At 35.2% G+C, this 20,076-nt stretch overlaps 1 protein-coding gene across 1 annotated transcript in view; it reads left to right on the forward strand.

The window, feature by feature from the left end:
* The window catches only part of LIMA1 (LIM domain and actin binding 1), a 73,760-nt gene that overhangs the window by 3,961 nt on the left and 49,723 nt on the right, over positions 1-20,076 (forward strand). Inside the window, exon 2 of the mRNA XM_016151825.2 lies at positions 19,891-20,032. Coding sequence (XP_016007311.2) covers positions 19,914-20,032 — 119 coding nt within the window. The 5' untranslated portion in view covers positions 19,891-19,913. The remainder of the gene's footprint in view (positions 1-19,890; positions 20,033-20,076) is intronic.

A 20,076-nucleotide genomic window follows, 5' to 3' on the forward strand; every position in this document is an offset into this window, starting at 1 on the left:
ATTTAGAAAATAATTATATATACTCACTATAGAAAACTTGGGGAAAATATAATTATAAAGAAGATAAATATTCCATAATCTGTTCTGGAGAGAACTAACATTTGGTGTATTTCCTTTAAGTCTTTTTTAAAAATTTGATTCTCATATACACACATGCGTGCACACACACACACTCATGAACACACAGCTAATTGGGCTCATACTATTATAGCAGATGTAGTTTTGTATTGCCTACTTTTACAGTATGTCATAATTTTTCATGGCATTGAAATCATTTGAAAATAATTTTAATGGCTATTTAATACTCTATTGTATTGATATTGCATAATTTAACGGTGCATTTGGGTGTTTTGATTGTTACATTATTAAGTAAAAAAAAACTAAGAATAAATTTATGCATAAATCTTTGTACAAATCACTCATTTCTTTAGGTTAGATTCTCCAAAATTGAATAACTAGGTCAAAGGGCATGAAAATTTAAAAATACTAAACCTACTGCCAAATTGCTTTTCATAAAGATTAGACTAATTAACATTCTCACCTGCAGTGATTGTGCCTGTCTTAGTGTGTCTTTCATAACAGTGAATATTATTTTTTTATCTTTACTGGTTTGATAAGCAAAAGTTGTAATTTGTATTTCTTTAATTACTAGTAAGAGTGAACACTTCATATACTCATTTTCATTTCAGTTTCTTCTGTGAATTGTAATTTGGTTCATCTATTCCCATTTTTATTTGGGTCTTAACATCTTTATTATTTTGTTGTTTAGGGTTTTTCATTTATCTGGGGAAGAGAGTATAGGTTTTTATTAGGTCAAATTGAATGAGTGGATTGACAAATTAGAAAGTATACAAGGAGTTTAAATTGGTATTTTAAATGCCTATTGTTATGAGAAGCCAGAATTTATGAATTGATGAAGCAGCACTGCAAAATGGAAAGGGTGCTGGCTTCAAAGTCAGGATTTCTAACTTGGTTTTGAAAACCAGCCACTTAGGTTATCTTAGGTAAGTCATTTATCCTCTCTGAACCTCATCTGTGAAATGAGAGATTTGGACTCTTGATCCCAAAGTCTCTACACCCTCTGTGCTGAAAGGATGACTTTGAGCCCCCGCTTACTAGACATTCTGAAATTATTTTCTATCTCATTCCTAACCTTTCACCCATTTTAGATACATAGAGCCTGAGGAAGGACTGAGTGCAGTAAAGACATTTTCCACAGGGCTAGCAAGGGAGGCAATTTAAAGTGTTTGTGCCCTCAGGACAATAGAAGTTGCAAAGATTGGTATTTTTTAGGTACTTTCAGGTTAATACTTACTGATAATGTAAGTCTTAAGAGCCCTGCTGATCTATGCCATGAAACACCATCATTTCTAGTGACTGTAAGAAAGGCAAGTTTCATTTTATGACAAGAGCTTTAAGTTGCCAAGCCGAGTCATTTAACAACTTTCACTGTTCCATACAGAAACTGTTCAGTGTTTTTCTTTGTGATTTATGTAAGCTCTTCATTTTAAAAATAGTAATTCTTTGTCCTTCGGTCAAATGTTTAACTAATTATTTGCCTTTTAATTTCATAGATGTTACTTTTTTGTAGACCCTTTTCTTTGGGAATTCTCCTATTGCTTTTATGCTTAAAAGTCTTTTGCCATCCAGAGATGGATTAAGGATTCACTTCAATTTCCTTCTAATTTTTATGGTTTTACTTTTTATATTTAATTCTTTAATTAATTTGTCTTGAGTTTACTTTGGAATACCAAACTAGGATTTTTAGTGTCTCTGCATATCTCTGAGTTCCAGATCTGTATTTCCAACTACCTGGTAGACCATGTGGTTAGTCCCTATATACCAGGTACCTAGTTTTTCTAAGGAGAAAGCTTGATGTTGTCTTGAACACTTCAGTCTTCTCCTCCTACATTTAATCACGGATTTGACCAATTCTGCCCCAACAGTCAGTGATAATGCCTCTTTCCACCGTCTTTTAGTTCAGATTCCCCTTTTTTGCTAGAGTCCTTGAACAATCCTTACACTTAGCTTCAGTTTTTCCCTGACAGTCCAGAATAGTCATTAAAAAAAAATAACACTGTTTTTCAAAGTAGGGTGCTCTTGATTATCTGTTTCAGAATCACCTGGGGTGTTGGTTATAAAAGGTAGATTCCCAGATCCCACCTAGACAAACAAATCCATATATATGGGGGAATGGGGCCTGGGAATTTATAGTTTTAATAAGTACCTCAAGAGATTCATTTACATACTTAAGGGAAACCAATGCCTAAATCAGTTAAATCTAGTGTCTCTGTATGCCATTCAAGGCCCCCACTCCCACACCCTGACAGCTTATTTTTCCAGGCTTATCTCGCACATCACTACCCACCCACCTGGCATTGTAGTTATGTAATAATTCCTGGTTTCCTGGACCCACCCTGTCTTTTCCTGCCTCTGTGCCTTTGCTCATGCAGTTCCTACAACCTCATGCTCCTTCCTCTCTCCTCCTACTCCTGCTGAAATCTTTTCCCTTAAGAGCTCAAATAAAATGCTACTTTAAAAAAACAAAGCCTTTTCTAATTTCTCCTATTTGAATCAGTGGCTCCCTCCTACGTCTTCACTTAGCACTTTTTTTTCTTTATTTTTTTAATCTTAATGTTGTCACTATTTACGAATCATTGCTTCCTTAAAAGATTAGAAACCTTCTAAGTGTGAGAACCTGGCCTTTTCATTTTGTGGCCATTATACACATAATAAGCAGTTAAATACCAGAGCACATGAAATATATCTCATCTTGCAAACACTATTATATAACAGTGTCTGGCTTCACATCACACTTAGAATAGCATTAAAATCTTTACCATTGCTTGTAAATCCTTACTTAATCTGGCTGCCATTCATCTGTTATCATCTCATACTTCTCATTCACTCCTTAGCCATATTATTCCTGCCTCAGGACCTTTGCATCTGCTATTTTCTCTACCTAGAAAACTCCCCCATCACTTCTCTTCACCTGGCTGGCTGCCTATCTCCTTCCCATCATTCAGTTTTCAGCTCAAATGTCGTTCAGTCAAAGAGCCTTTCCCTGACCACTATCTCAAGAATTTGCCCCCTTTCCTACCACCCCTCCTGTTACCCTCTTTGTATTTCCTTCACAGCACTAATCACAGTATTTAATTGTCCTGTTTCCACAGTAGAATGGAAGCTTCATGAGAGCAGAGACCTTGTCTGTTACTTTTAAGGGTATATCTTTAACAAATTGAGCACTATTTGACATATGGTAAATGCTCAATAAATATTAATTGAATGAATTAATAAGCCTTGACGATATACTTCTCACTTTAACAAGTCTTGTTTTGGTTTGCAATCCAAAGCTTACATGTTGGTCTTTTTTTTAAAGGGACAACAGCTAAAGTAGTTCCATCGGGGTTCAGATCAGGTGACAGTCGCTGAGGCTTTCTGAGGTTTGAATACTGTGATAGCCAGGATTAGTTTCATTTGAGTGCAAGTTTTCTAGGGTATTCCCAGGATCCAAGCTACTTTTACTACCTGTCAGTCTCTACCTCCAGCATTATTTCTGCTGGCCAATACTAGTCTAGAGTACTCATTACATTTTTAAAAGTAAGTATAGAAACACTAAAATCCAAGTGACTAGAATCTTCAAGCAACTAGAATTTTTCTCCAGCCTTTCTACTCTGGGAGAAAAATAAGAAAGCTATGGAGAATCTTCAAGGAAAGAGTATTTTCATTATACTTACTACATACTCTAAAATAGGGCAGTGTGTTGATTAGAAAGATTTTCAGCAACAGCTTTAAACAAGGGGTTTCTTGTTAACATCTAGTTGAAACCAAGATAATGTAACTAATCAGTTCTACTTTCTTCCCATTTCTCTTCATTGGGTAGACTTATTTTTTAATTCCATTTTTTCCCTCAAGACTACCCTAAAATTTTATTTAAAAAATAATAGTTTTTATAGAAATTTACAGTTTTCAAAGTACTTTTATCCTCTTATTTAATCTTCATAACCATTCCATGTGAATTGTTATGATTTTGAAATGAAGAATCTGAGACCCAGAGAAACTGACTTTCCCATACCAACTAAAAGACCACTACTCAATAAATGCCTCTCCATAACTTTCTTAAACAGCACCAAATTTGATATAATTTTTAGAAGATTAACATTAAAATTTAATTAAAACACTAACAATATATTTGTGAGCAGTCCTTATTAAGAAATAAGGTGGATAGCATCAGTTAAGATTAGCAGAATTTTATCACTTCTGTGGCTGCGTGATTTGGTAATTCTTTGTGACCAGCTTCAGCTGTACTTGTCCTTGATTGAAGCATTGTTCAATGTTAGCTTCTCAGATTTTGACAAAAAGAAAAGATTAGAGAACTTGCCTAGAGAGGAGTCACTTTTCAGTAAACCCGTTTTAATTCTCCTTGAAGGGACTGGTTAAATTGATCTGAACTGGCTTTTCAGATTGAGCAAGACCTGAAAAAAACAAAGCATCTAAAATTTCAGATAAGAAGAGTGGAAGCCAGGCCCTTCCTGGAAATGGCCAGGAATGAAACTAAGAAGCCCTGTATTTGGAGAAAACTTGATTAATTATTAAGGACAAAAGATTGGTATAAGGAGGTTATATCTTTAACGGAAGCAGACTTTTTAAATTTAGTGTTTATGTGTGTTCTGCTTTGACACTGTAAAGAAGACTCTTTCATTAGCCACTTTGTCTTAATTAAGCATGTAATTGGCAAAACCTATGAGCATATACTTCATAGACAGATATCCAATTATGTAGATAGACCTTTGTTGAAATATTGTCTTCTGAGAACGAGCATAATATTCTTTTGCATTTGTATAACAGATATTCATTGAGCCCCTACAAGGTACCAGGCACTGACATTTGATGCATCTGATGATAAAGTGTGGAATGGTACAAAGGTTAAAAGAGAAACAGGCTGTTCAGAGTAAATTTATGTTTTGTATAATGGCGGTGGTCTACCCTCCATTTCTACATTCTTTTTCCAATTACCTACGCTTTTTCTCTACTTTTCCTCTGAATTTGAAGTTATTGACATAATTATCCATTTTTGTACTTACCGAAAGAGATTTTCCTTACTATGTGAAAAAATACTGAAAAAGCCCTCACTGCATTAGTTTGCCTTTACAATGAGTTAATTATCAACTGTGGGGGAAGGGGAAGGAAGGAAGAACCCAGTGAATATATAACAAATTAGATTTGAGAGACAGTTAGAATTAAACTTAGATTAGATCTGATAATGCCTTAATTAAAAAAAAAAAATTAGGTTCTTGGGTGGTTCTTCATGACCTAAAAATTTTAGACCAAAGTCAGTTTTTAAAGGCTATAAGTGGAGGTTACTCTTTTAACTGTTGAAATAAGATATGTAAAAATTACTACAATTATGTAAAAGCTATTTCGGGTTTCAAAAGTACAAGAAGACAAGATATTCAAGTGAATGAATAATGTAATAGAAACCATGGGAAGATAATAGTTGTATCATCTTCGACTTAGAGTTTTTACAGAGGTATTGAGAACAACTAAAATTTGGCCTTTACAAGGTATAATTTGAGAGACACTTAGACTTTTTGGTACAGAGAAATGATGTCACAGTTTTGAGTAGATCTGGTGTTCCTGGTGGTCACTACCAGTTTCTCAGAGATGACATTAGAGATACTCTTTTATTAATTGGTAATTTAACAAAAATAAGTTGACCCTGAAATGCAATGTACACTGAAACTGTATTTCTGTATTATTCTGTGTACTAGAGATCACTTGTTTCCATGCCAGCCTTCTAAAAAATGAATAAGAGCTAACATTTATTTAACCTGTCTGGGCCACAGTTTCTTCATCTATAAGGTGGGACAATATTCTGAGTGTGTTACTAAGAGGATTAATAAGTTTATATATGCAAAACAGTATCTCACATGTGGTAAACGATGACATATGGTAGATGATGAGGATAAGGCTCAGAGTAATTTCCTAATGTTACTCAGTAAGTGGTAGACTGAAAATGTAGACCTGAACTGAAAGGAAGTAAGCTTAGATATGGAACAGGCTGGGGCATCTGGCCCAGCCTTTACCATTTCTAGTTTCAAGACATTTAAGACTGGGCCAGACCACCCCCAGAAACCAGGAAGATGTGTTGTGCAGTAAGTCGTTAGACCATTAAGGTTTGTCAGACTGTTTCAAATCCTGTCTCTGCCTCTTACTAGCTGTGTGACCTTGAGCAAGCTATTTCGCCTTTCTGAGCCTCGGTTTCTTCCTCTGTAAGATGAAAATAATAATGTTTGTTTCATGGTATAATAGGATTAAGTGAAAAAGATAAAATAGAATGAATCACCTTGCATATAACCAGTTCTCAATAACTGATCCCAGGCTTATGCTAAAGTGGTCCAAACTTTTGCCTGGTTCTGATACAGTTCATCTAGATGATTGGTGATTAGGGTCGGTGTCTGCCTCTCTGCTCTTGCTTAATATATCCCTGGGATCAAACCAAAACTAAACACCTGAAGCTATTTTTACATTGGAATCATAGGGGACCCTTTTCAGAAAAATTAGATGTGTTTAGATTTTATATGAGAGATTCAGATTCCAAATATCAGATGATTCTGATATTCAGAGCCTTCATCCACCCCCACACAAATGAGAGGCATTAGACTAGCTAGCTAAGGGTAACAGCTGGAGTATCACCCCAAATAGTGATCTTAATGCATGGATTGTCATGTAGTGTCAGTCAGGCTTCTCAGAGGGCTGTGCTCTGGTGGGAATATTAATGAGCAGTCAAAGGGTAGATGCCCTACAAAAGGGAACCAGGGGTAGGTGCCCTACAAAAGGGAACTCTCCGGAAAGGAGAATCTCATCTGTATAGTCAAGCAACATTTCTATTGGAAAGAATATTAATGAGATCTGGATAGGAATCAGACACCAGGGAAGGACAGCTGCTGTGAGAGGCAATTTGAATTGTACAAGGAGTTACACATGATATTCAGAAGTCCTTGTGCAATTTTAAAAAGTAATTAAGTTGTTGAGATAATAAACAATTTATAAATGACATTAAAAAGTAACTGTAGTTTCAAAAAATAAATGTATTGAGTGGCTAAGTTGAAAACATATTCAACTTTCCCCATGATTAAAGGAATAAAAACTAAAACAATAATGTACCATTTTTCACACATCTAGTAGATTGGGAAAAATAAAAATAATAATGCTCAATATTGACAAGGATGTGGAAAATAGGCTTTCTCATATAGCTCATGGTTCAAATATAAACTGATGCAAAAATATATATAAATTCATGCAACTTTTTTGGAGGAACATTTGGGAATGTCTATTAAAATTTTTAACACACCGGCCTTTTGAACTAGAAATGCTGCTTCTAGGAGTTTACACCGAAAATGCACACCTCTATGAAGGCAAGAGTAGGAGAGTGTTCATTGCAATCTTGTTCTTAATAATGAAGAACCTACAGCAACCTACATGTTCATTGACTGATAAAATAAGTTATAGACTATTTTGGAGGAAATATTAAGTGATCCCGAAAGGTTGAGGTAGATCTATATGTCTCGATGTGGAAAGATGTCCAAGGAGAAATAAATAATTGCTGGACAACACATTAACATAAAACAACTGTAATTTTTTTAAAAATGTGTTTTTATGCATGATGTATGTTAACATCTCTGTGCCTCATTTTTCTTATTTGTAAAATAGGCATCATAATAATATCTACCTCATGAGTTGTGAAGATGAAATGAGATTATGTAGATTGCTTAGAACAGTAACTGGCACACAGTGTCATATGTTTGCTGTTATTTTTATTATCACATATAGGCAATGTCAGAAAGCTTATACTCTAAACGATGACAGAGGTTTCCTTTGGGAGGTAGAATGGGCTTAGGGGAAGGGGCGGACAAGAGCAGGCAGAGACTTCTGCTTCTTATTGTTTATGATGAGCAGGCCTTTCCCTTGACTAGTCACCCTGGTGAAGAAATGGTGAAGAAAATGACAGCTCTGGTCTGGAGTGCTTGTCGAGACCTACAGAGGAGAGGTTCCCCAAAAGAAAGGAGGAGGTTGAAGGAGGATGGTGGTATGGGAAGATGGAGGGATGCTGACAGATTCCACCGTGGCTGCGGAAGCTCCTTTTGAAAATTACTGACCTAATTGAAGATCAATTTTTTTTCAATTGCACAAAGACCTTATAAAGACCTAACATTTATATCTTGACTTAACTTTTTTGCACTTTAGTAACGTTTATACTAAAGAAGTGATTTATGTTTAACTTGACTTTTGAATAAAAACTATAAAAAGTAATTGCTCAAAGTGGCCAAAACATTAAAAAAGAGATGGTAGTTTTTCTAATAATCATAAAATAAAATTTCAGTGTTTTAAAGAAACCACTAATTTCTTTTCAAATAGTGTTACTACTTCTGTGATATGATATTATAGAGAATAATTTTTGCACTAAAAACATCAAACAGCTGAAGCAAATATTACATTTATGAATTATTTTTTATCAGAGCCTTATGACAGTCCTTGTTAAGACAATATGACATGCAAACTAAGCTAAGCTCAAATATGTGTTCGGTTAACTAAACCTTTAGAATAGTGTTTATTGAATGTGTCTTAGACACAGAGGCATGAAAAGGCTGACAAGACTGGTTCTGACCTCAAGCAGTATGTCAGGCACTGTTTTACATTTATTATCTCCTTTGTTTTTAGACCGACCCCCTCATTTTACATAGAAGTATAATACAGGTCGCCATGTGTCTTGTTGGCATCAGAATTGGAATCAGCTGTTATTTCTATGATACTGCTCCACCTCCAATCCAAATAACCATGATGTGAAGATGGGCGATGTGAGCCTTGTGTCGGGGGCACACTGAGAGTTCCCAGGACCTCAGTAATCATCTATCATCCCGTCTAATGACTTTCAAATTATAATTTTTTAAATAGCAGTTTTATTGAAATATAATTCATATACTATACAACTTACCTATTTAAAATATGCAATTCAGTGGTTTTTTGGTATATTCAGCCATCGCTGACCACAATCAATTTTATAACATTTTTATCACCTCCCAGAAAAAAGAAAAAAAACCCATTAGCAGTCAGTAGTTCTGTATGCCCCCAGTATCCCCACATACCCCACCATGGCCATATCACATATCACTAATCTTTCTGTTTCTATAGATTTGCTTATTCTGGACATTTCATATACATGGAATCATATAATATGTGATCTATTATGACTGGTTTCTTTCACTTGACATAATTTTTCAAAGTTCATGTTGTAGCCTGTATCAGTACTTTTTTCCTTTTCACAGCCAAGTAATATATGTACTTTTATATGGATAGACCACATTTTGTTTATTCATTCATCAGTAGATGAACATTTGGAATATTTCCACTTTGGGATCATTGTGAATAATAGTTTATGAACATTCATGTACAAGTTTTTATATGGACATGTGTTTTCATTTCTCTTGGAGATATACATACACAGACATACATAGCTAGGAGTGGAATTGCTAGGTCATACAATAATTACATGTTTAAACTTTTGAGGAACTGCCAACCATTTTCTGAAGCAACTGCATCATTTTACATTCCCATCAGCAGTGTATGAAGGTTTCAGTTTCTCTACATCCTCACCAGCACTTGTCAAACTATAATTTTTTAAGCACATCCCACAATAAGAAATAGTTTACATTCTTACCCAGTTTATATACATACAAATAACTGAAACAAAAGCTTTATAAAAGACTACCTATGCTATGTGTGATGCACTCTGACATTTTCTATTTCATCCTATTTCATTAACACAAATAAACATGCTGGTTCTGACCCACTAAACTGACTTCACAATTCATGAATTGTGACCTGCATTTAGAAAAACTCTAGGCTATATTAACCCCTTCATTTTACATAAGAGGAAATTGAGGCCCTGAGAGATGACTTCTTCAGCACATGATACTGCTAATTAGTGACATATTAAAGATTAGAACCCAAGCTTGCTGGCTTTCTGCTTTAACTTTGACAACTCAATAAATTATAATTGCCCTCATATTCAGTAGATAAAAATAGTAATTTCTATTCAGATACATTTTTTTGACCTCATATTTTTTTCTCAAGTAGCATTTTAAATTCAACAACAAACCAAACTAGAAAATAAAAAGGAAGAAAAAGAACTCACTTTTATTATCATGAGTCATTGGTCTACACAATGATTTTGTGCCTTCTGGGCAGGGAAGTTAGATGTAAACCTAGATGATGGGTAACAAATACATCAGTTCAGTGTCCAGATTCATTTTTGTCTAAACCTTAGTCTGCCTTTAAAAAGCAGTCATTTTCCTACACAGCCAGATTTGAATGGCAATATAAAATTTGAAGTGGGAAATATAAAAATGTTGCTGTTTTTCCATTTTTCTTAGAATACATAGAAGTCTGAATTTCTTTTATTTCGGTATTTTCAACATGTGATGGGGAAACCTCTGATACTACTACAATCACTTCAAGGTTCTTGTTAAAATGTGGTTTTCCTAGGCTCTCCTCCAGACCTAATGAGTAACAGTTGTGGCATGGGGTCTAGAAATCTGTATTTTAAACTTCCTAGGTGATTCTTATATACTCTCAAGGTTGTGACCTACTGAATTACGTTTTTTTACCCCTTTCCTTTCTCATCTTAGCTCCCTTTTAGGTTCTAGATTTACTATTTGGTTTTGTTACCTGAAAAACTGAATAGTTATTTGAAAGAATTAGCATTTGTAAGAAAACACTTGAACTATGCCAACAGAGGGAGTTAACTAAAACAACCTGTATTAATAAGGTTCAGTTTTATTCTGGAGTTTAGTGCTAGAGACCTTTAATGGCTACATCTATGGATTTCCCGTAATTTGGGATGATATGTTTTGGAATAAACAAACACAACCCACTGTCTTGTGTCATTTTCTTTTCCCCCTATAAATTTAGCTATAAATTGAGCTAAATTTAACAAATGATTTCAGATACCATCTAGTCCTCTCTTTATTTAACAAATATTTGAGTGCCCACCATGTGCTAGACACTGTTCTGAGAGTTAAAATACAGTAAGATTAAAAATAATAATCATCTAACAGTAGTAGTAGTAGTAGTAATAGTAATAGTAATACAATGTGATCAGCGTTAGGGTTAGGTCTAGTACTTTAGGAACTTAAGAGGAACCTCCTAGCCCAGGTTTGGGGGTTCCGGGAAGGTACCTAGAGGAAAGTGTCTTCTAAGCTGGGACCTGTAGCATAAGTCCCGGGGAAGGTCTAAAGCATTTTTAGACAGAGTGAGGAGTATGTATGGAGAAAGGCTAGCTAGGGATCAAGAGAGAGAAGGTAGGCCTGCCTAAAGATGTGAGAAAAATTTTATACAAAATTCACATGTGAAAGAAATTAAAGATGTGTGTGAAACAATACTTATTGATTAAAGACAGTAATAATAATAGATTTATCGAGCATTTGTTAGGTGCTAGGTAATGACCCCTGGTAATTTGGTGATTGTTAACAATTTTCTTATTGTCTAGGATACATATTTCTGCAGGGACCTGGCTAAATGTCTTCCAAGAACAGTAGCAGTGGTTATTTTACATGCCTACACACTTGACTGTCACCATGTTGCTGAAGAATAGATAGTGAGCCTTTTATGTATAGTATTTTAAATTATTAAGTGTTTCCATTTTTTTTTCATATCACTTATCTCAGAGTTTGAATAAGCTAACATTACTAATTCACAGTTCTGAAAAATGATATATACTTTCTTGATAACTTGTTTTGGACTGCATAATAAGCATTCATTTTTTGTGTGTGCTGATAGTATTTCGGATAAAATTTATACCTTTAGGCAATTTCATTCAAGACAAATTTGTAGAGTTCCTTTTATTTAGAAAGCAATATACTAGATACTATCCCTTGACTTCAAGAATCTTTCTATCAATTAGGACTGATAAAATTATAATAAGGCAGGGGAAGTGACCTATACTGGTTGGGAATAGGAATACAGCAGTTCAGGAAAGGGTTTTTTGAGGCAGTAGTCTTTCCCCTTGAGTCTTAAAAGGTGAGATTAAGGAAGGGATAGCACTGATAGATAGAATGAAAATAAATATGGTGTATCAAGGTTATAGATACTGGTAATGGCATAATTTTGGAGATTCTAGATTCCTTTTCATGTCAAAATTCTATAGAATTAGGCTTCTCACTATCAGAGAAAGAAGTTACAAATAAAAGGGAATTTGTACTAGAATAACTCTTGTGATGCTAGAATGAAGTCACAAGTATCATTATGAATTTAGAGTTAAAAATATATGCATATACAGATAGGTAGAAATAGAGATAAACATAGAAATATAGATATGTGTATATACATGGGTTAATACACACACATATATTTCTTGATTCTGTCCTTTAAGAGAGCCTAGAAGCAGTGATATCTTAGAAGCATGAGTACACCAGTGCCCAGATCTATTTTCTCCAATAAAAGGAACGATGGCTTCTTGAAGAAGTAGTTGATTCCAGGGCTGGGGCAGGGCAAATGCAAGATAAATATGCAACATTTTATAGTGCTAGAAAGTGAAGAAATGCGAAAACAAAACAAAATTGGTGGCATGTTGAAAGGATACGAGAGCCAAGCTGAAAGAGCTCCAAATGGCCAAAGCTGGAACAATTTGAGCATAAATAAGTAACCCAGGGAATAAAATAAATATCCATGAGTCTACGCTAATATAAGGTGACCGAATAACTAAATGAGGATAAAAGATAATTCTTTCTTATAGAATTCCAATTAAAATTGTAGCAGGAAGGAAGGCAATAGAAAATCACCATTAGAATACCACAATAATTGCTGAAGGCAAGATCCACCCATGAATGCTAAAATTAATGAGTAAAAGTTTAAGGGGGAACAGGGTTTAAAAATCTCCCCTGAGATATATATGAATCATAAATGGGAAAAAGTAGTAACTTTACAATGGAGAAACCTGGCAGACACCACCTTAACCAAGTGATCAAGGTTCACATCGCCAGTAATAAGACATCAGCTTCATGTACCCTCTGATAGGACAAAGTGAGGAAGGCACATTAGCTCTGTCTTATTTTCACTCAAATTCTATAACTTCAGTCTAATCTGAGAAAACTTTTTTTTTTTTTTTGAGCATTACGAGGTATTCCAGGCTCATCTTTATTTGCCTTGTGCCAGCTCTGGAAACAACCATTTCTCCAAGGAACCCTGGTTCTTTTTATTGAAGAAACCAAGAAACCCAAATTGAGAGACATTCTACGTAATGTCTGACCAGTACCCTTCGTTAAGTGTCAAGGTCATGAAAGACAAGGAGAAACAACTGTTATAGATTGGAGAAGACTTAATGAAGGCATGACAGCTAATTTCAGTGCAGGATCCTGGAACAGAAAAAAGACATTAGTAGAAAAACTGGTAGGATTTGAAAAAAGTCTGTAGTTGAGTTAATAGTATTGTATCAATGTTTATGTCTTAATTTTGATGATCGTGTTGTAGTAATGTAAAGTAAATCAAGGTGAAATGTATATGGGAACTTTTGTACTATTTTTGCAATTCTGTATAAGTCTAAAGTTTCTTCAAAATAAAGAGTAAGAAAGCTATTAACTTTCAAAAATTTTTCAAGTATGTGAATTTAGTTACTATTTTTTATACAAAAATATACCCTTAGAAATAACTGTAGTTTGTATTCCAAAAAAAAAAAAATTGTGGGCACAATATTGCATATTGTTCTTGTTTAAAACTTCCCTTTGCACCTTAAAGTTTTTTAGATTGTTTTTTTTTTTCCTTTTAATTAGTTGCTCCCTTTTACCTGTTGACATTCAAATGGTAAAGAGTTCCTGGTTAAAAAAACAAACAAACAAAAACTTCTTTTTTTTTTTTATGCCTACAGCACCTGGTCTCCCTAGGTGGTCTCCCATCCAAGTACTAACCAGGCCCAACCCTGCTTAGCATCCAAGATCAGACATCAGGCTTGTTTAGGGTAGCATGGCCGTAAACCATGGACTGTGGCTCCACTGGGGCATGAACCCAGGACCTTCTACATGTAAAGCAGATGTGCTAATTGCTACACTATGGAACCATGTCCATAAAACAAACTTTAAAGCTCTACAATTTATTTCTGAAAATAACATTTTTTCTTAACAAGTGAGTTTGTACAATTGACATGAACAACGCAGGAGTTAAAGGAGTTGTACGTTCTTGACTACATACATCCTTTTTAGACCCCCATGCAGTCTAAAATCTGCATATAACTTTCGATTCCTAAAAACTACTAATAAACTACTGTTGACTGTAAGAAAGTCTCACCAATAACATGAGCAGTTGATTAACATAAATTTTATATGTTATATGTATTGTATATTGCATTCTTACAATAAAGTAAGCTAGAGAAAAGAAAATGTTATTAAGAAAATCATAAGGAAGAGAAAATACATTTATGGTATTTATTTGAAAAAAAATCCACATGTAAACGGACCTGCACAATTCAAACTCATATTGTTTCATGGGTCAACTGTACTTTGTTCTCTTTAATTTTTTGAGGCTGCATCCAGGCAAGCTATGCCTCTTAAACAAGTAGCCACTTCAGGAGAAAAAAAGAGGGAAAGAGAGAAAGAGAGAGGGATGACTGAGGTTGGATTTATAAGAACAGGATTCAGGGATTTATTAGTGGCAGCTCATGTGCTTTTGTCCCAGCTGGTTTCTGGGAGCTAATTCACTTGGTGAGATAAGTCTATATTAGAGTAGGTTTAAGTCTTATTATTAAAATCGGCTTCCTGGAGTAGCTACAGACCCCACCCTAAACCATTGCTTGAGGAAGCAGATACCTGGGGCCAGATATCCCAGTGAGTCATTGCCCAGCCCTTAAACTTTCAGGGACCTTTGTTCAGAGATCTTTATCTCCAGGCTACAGCTCACCCATAGGAGCTACCTAGTATGATAAAAAGAACTTTGAACTGGGAACTAGAACTCTGGCTCTCATATTAACTAGCTGATGAGTTTTGGAAATTACTGGACTTTATGTGGCTCAGTTCCCTTACTGTAAAAAGGGATTTGATTACTTTATTTCTAAGCTGCTCTCTTAAAAATCTGCCATGCACATCTAAAGCCAAAAGCATCTTCCTTCTTAGCAAATGATTTCCCTTTCTTTGTATCCCTTTTGTACTTATACCATCGTCCTATAGTCTCTGAGGCTTTTTGTTATATCCATTTCCTTAAACTCTTGCACACAACTGTCAACCATTCTAGCAGTTCTTCCTTCACAGATGAAGTGGTGGTAGAATAAATATGACCTAAGAGGTTAGGTTTAGAGTCTTGTCAGTGTAAGAAACATCCAAACCTGTAGAGTACTTTTGTAAGAGCGTATTTGAGCCAAACCGATGACAATTGCCATGAAGCAAAATCTCAAATGCTCCAGAGAATAACAGTTTTGCAGTTTCTTTTATGCATTTGAAATATAAGGAAGATAACATGAAAGTGGGAGAAAGCAAGGTGGTGACTGGATTATAGGATAATTAAGGTTATGTGCTCTCCTGAGGATAGTTACCCCATGCTTACCCCTTGGAAGGGTATTACTTATGGTGTTTCAAGGTGTGCTAACCTAGATGCACAAGAACAAGAACAATGAACAGGACTTGTTTAAAAACCTTTTAGTAAAGATGTTAGACCTGGGGCATAATTACCCAGCATGACCTGCCCAGTTAGGAATTTTTGGTCCGGTCACCCAGTGATGTTACTTTCCCCAGAACCCCTTTTTCATCCACAGTCTGAAATACTGGGTTCTGCCTTAAACATATATTAGCTATGTGACCTTAGGCAAATTATTAAACCTCAATGAGCTATATTTTAAAAAATGGAAATTCTACTAGTCCATTTCCAGGATTGCAATGATAGTTGAGTTATTAAGTGCACAATAAGTGATAGCTGCTGTTATTATTTGTATATGGCAGTGCAATGGATTAGATCTTAAAGTCCACAGGGCCTCTATAAATAATATATTCAAGGATACTGTAGCAGCTCAGATTGAATATCTCCTTCTGAGTGGGTCTTCCCAGGTATCGGTACATGCCTTTTTCACTCTTAACAGGAATACTAAGGTTAAGGACATTGTCCTTAAGTCTGAATATGGGACTCTCATTGGAGAGCAGGTAAGTGGGGGAAAATATCACAGCTTTAATGCAAGCCCACAAAAGCCAAGATACAATGAAGAGTATTTCAAGCAGGCCCAAGGTAACTAAGTATCTCTGAAAGAACAAATGATTATCTCTGATGTGCATCATTCTGGGAAGATACTTGCCACTATACTCTTACTGAAAGATAATTTATATGAGTTTGCAGCTAGAGGTTTCAGAGATTTTGCTACTCAATTTTCTACTTTGGCTAAAAGTGGTAGTTTTAATCATGATTCATTACTTGTAGTGGAAATAAAATTAACTTTGGAATCAAACAGAATATGGATTTCAATCCCAGCCCTGCTACTGTATAACCAAGTCATCATTGTAAAGTTATTTAAATCTCTGAATCTCAGTTTCTTGGTTATAAATATGATAATAAAACCAATCTTGTAAAGCAGTTTTACAAGCGGTTTACATGAGATATGTACTTCACGTAAGTAGATGTTTTAAAATGTTGGTTTTCCTACAAGAGTCTTATTTTTAATCTTAGTCTTGAATTTCTAGCTTCCTGTTGTGTATCACTAGCGTTTTTATAGCTGACGTGTATATCTCTATGTATAAAGTAAAACTCATCATTCTTCCTCTTCTTCCTGTATTTACTCTCCATTAATGGCATAAGTATTCAACATTATTTAAGTTTGATGATTCCATCTTTAATTCCTAAGTCCATCTTATTCTAAGAACTGTCGCTTCTCTTTCCACCTTTCTATTCCCACCTATTCTAATTTAAATCTCGATTACCTCTCACTTAGACAGTTTTAGGTTCCTCTGGATTAGTGATTTAGACTCTAGTCTTCTCCCCTGTTATCAGGTTACACACTGCTACAGAATCCTCTTTTAAAACATTACTCTTATTAGGATTCTTGCTTTTTCAGAAACTTTCTGTGTTCTGACACAGAGACTGTGAATAATCCACTACAGAGTTGTTCTGTTCTTCCAAATGTGTATATTGAGGCTCAGGGAAATTATTTTTTCATTTACCGTAAAGGTCTCACATGCGATAGACAGTGGCACCTTAAGACTAGACCTCGTCTCAGCTCACTCACAGGTTAGTTCTCTCTGCTATTGGAACATGGTCCAAACTCTTTAGCGTAGTTTTTAAGGCTCTTCCCATTCTATCTTTCCATAGCTTATTTTCAACTTCTCTTACACCTAGAGTCTAACACCATTGAAGTCTCCTGTTCTATTTCACCTCTCTAATGGTGTAATGCTGTTACCCTTAGCTGAGATGCACTTTCTTCCTCCTCCCCTCACTTGTTGAAATTCTGCCCATTCCTAAATCCTAAGTCAATTTGATGCCTCTTCCCTTCCTGCCCACCAAGCCAGAAAATCAGGTCATGCACTCCTAGACCATGCATCACCTCTAACTACATTCGGCCATCTGCTGTAATTATTTGTGTACAGCTTAGCAAGCCCAGTAGATCATGCACACTATTTGTATACCCTGTGGGAAACAGTTATTCAGTAACCTGGTACCAGGTGATTTTTACCTTTTCTGTTTCACAGGGTGCTAATCACATTCCTAAGAAATAATAGTATGCTTCTGTGAAGAGAAATGTAGTCAGAGTATGAGCCCCCTCATTCCTCAAGTATGAAGTGTGCTTACCCTAGCTTTATTTATACCAAGATAGATGTGACAACTTTTCTTAACTTTCTGGCCAAGAGTAATCAAGATCATGGAATAAGACTTTGGAATTAAACTCTTTTCTTTCTCACACTCCATCCTCAAATAATTTATGCTTATCTATTTGAGAACATATCTTGTTTTTTCTTCTTTTGATTCAGAATTGATCGCTGTAGAAGAACTGACATTTATACTCACGCCTATACTGGACGCATAATTGTACCAAATAATGTCTTAAAGTATTGGTCAGTATTTCCTAAACTATGCTAAAAGGGTGATTAGTGTGGTTTTACATAATTAAGTTTAAATGAAGTGTTTCTTGTTTCAGTATCTTTTTCTTGTTAGAGAAAAGGCCGACCATGTTCAGTGAGTTTGTCAGTTATAAACTGGAAAGCAAATAGACAAATATATATTATTTGATATATTCAGATTTATTTCAAAGAACATGTACAGAATTAATGTTATTTTATCCAGGAAGAAGAGATAAAAAACATTTATTGCTTACTTATTCTATGTCAAGGTCTTTTCTTTTTTGTCTTATTTATCATCATAAGGATACTATGAAATAAGTGCTATTATTATGAGTAAGAAATCTAAGTTTTAGGGATGAGCACACAGCTTCAAGTGATGGGGCCAACACTCCCACTTGGATGCATCTGTCTCTAATGCCAAAGGGTTCTACGTTACCTTCCAATTTGGGGATTAAAACAAACAAACAAAAATAACAAAACCAATATTGTTTTTAGGCAAGGCTTTAGTTGGAAGAACAAGTACTACATGTGGGAAAGTAGTGTCATCTTTTAGGATTGCTTATCACTCACTTTGCATCACAGGACTTTTAGTGTGAAATGGAAGTCCGGGTTGCTTGCGTAACACTGTGTGTTCTGCTGTTGTCAAGGCTGTTGGAAGCAGGACATGCTTCTACCTGATCAGTTATGCTCTGTGGTTGTCAAGAGAGCTAGCTACAAGTAGTACTTTCATCGATATTTTTCACTCTTCACATAAGGAAACTATTGACTCATTTCTAATCTCACCTCTTCTGGACGAATGTTAGAACTCCTTTGGTAATCACTGGGGCAAAAACAAACAATCCAGGATAGGGACTATGTTATGTCAAGGGCATGGCTTTATGCAGTCTTTGACTTGAAGGGATTTTATTTTTTTATTTTTTATTTTAGAAAAAAAATTTTTTTTAATTATATGTATTGGGGTAACATTAGTTAATACAGAAGGCATTTTAGAAAAGCAGTTAAGTACAGAGTTTTTATTCCCCTGAATTTAAAGTTCATTATACTTCCCCAAAATATTAAAAGGCTATAAAATAGTAAAAATTATAACAAAAGACAATACTAATATACTTAAATGCTCTTAATACTGTTGTAACAAACCTAGTATTTTAAATATGTTATCTCTTTAAATTCACATCAAAACCTTTATAAAGATAGGTGTTATTCTCATTTTCCAGCTGAAGGAACTAAAACTGAAAAGATAATAAGATTTGTTCAAGGTAACAAAGTTACGATTTCAACTAAAGTCTACCTTACCTTAAAGCCCTCACTCATTTACATTATCCCATGCTGTGTCCCCAGCTGTCTTCGCAACAACAAGATGTCAGTGCTACAGAGCTTGGGGAGAGAAGGCAGCCAAAAGAAACTTGGATGTAGGTAGAACCTAATTTGGACCTGAGTCTACAGAGATGCTGATTGTACCTCCCCTGGGATGTAACTCAGAAGAGTGGAACATTTTACTTCAAATGTGACTTTGGAACAGACTTAAGTTCAAGGAAAGGTCGATTGACGTTTGCACAGTAGGGTCAGTCATAAAATGATGGAACTGGAAGGGACCTTACAGATCATCTGTTCTAACCTTCTCATTTTACAGGAAACTACAACTCAAAGGTATTAAATCATTTAACCAAGATTACAGTTTTTGAGAGAACTGGTAGAGGAGTGTGGTCTGTTGATCTAGGGCTCTGCTATCTCACTTACACGACACTGCTGCCAGTGCTTAGATGCTAGAGAATCCTTTTCTGTGTCTAATATTCTGACTTTCTTTATTACATAGGTATTTCAGTATCTGTAGACAAGATGGAATCAACTCCATTTAATAGACAGCAATGGACTTCACTGTCATTGAGGGTAACAGCCAAAGAACTTTCCCTTGTCAACAAGAACAAGTCATCGGCTATTGTAGAAATATTCTCCAAGTAAGTACTCATTCTGATCCAAAAGGACCATCTGTCTTGAGTAA

This window comes from Rousettus aegyptiacus, unplaced genomic scaffold (assembly GCF_014176215.1).
Source record: "Rousettus aegyptiacus isolate mRouAeg1 unplaced genomic scaffold, mRouAeg1.p scaffold_m13_p_2, whole genome shotgun sequence".
NCBI classification, from domain to species: Eukaryota; Metazoa; Chordata; class Mammalia; order Chiroptera; family Pteropodidae; genus Rousettus; species Rousettus aegyptiacus.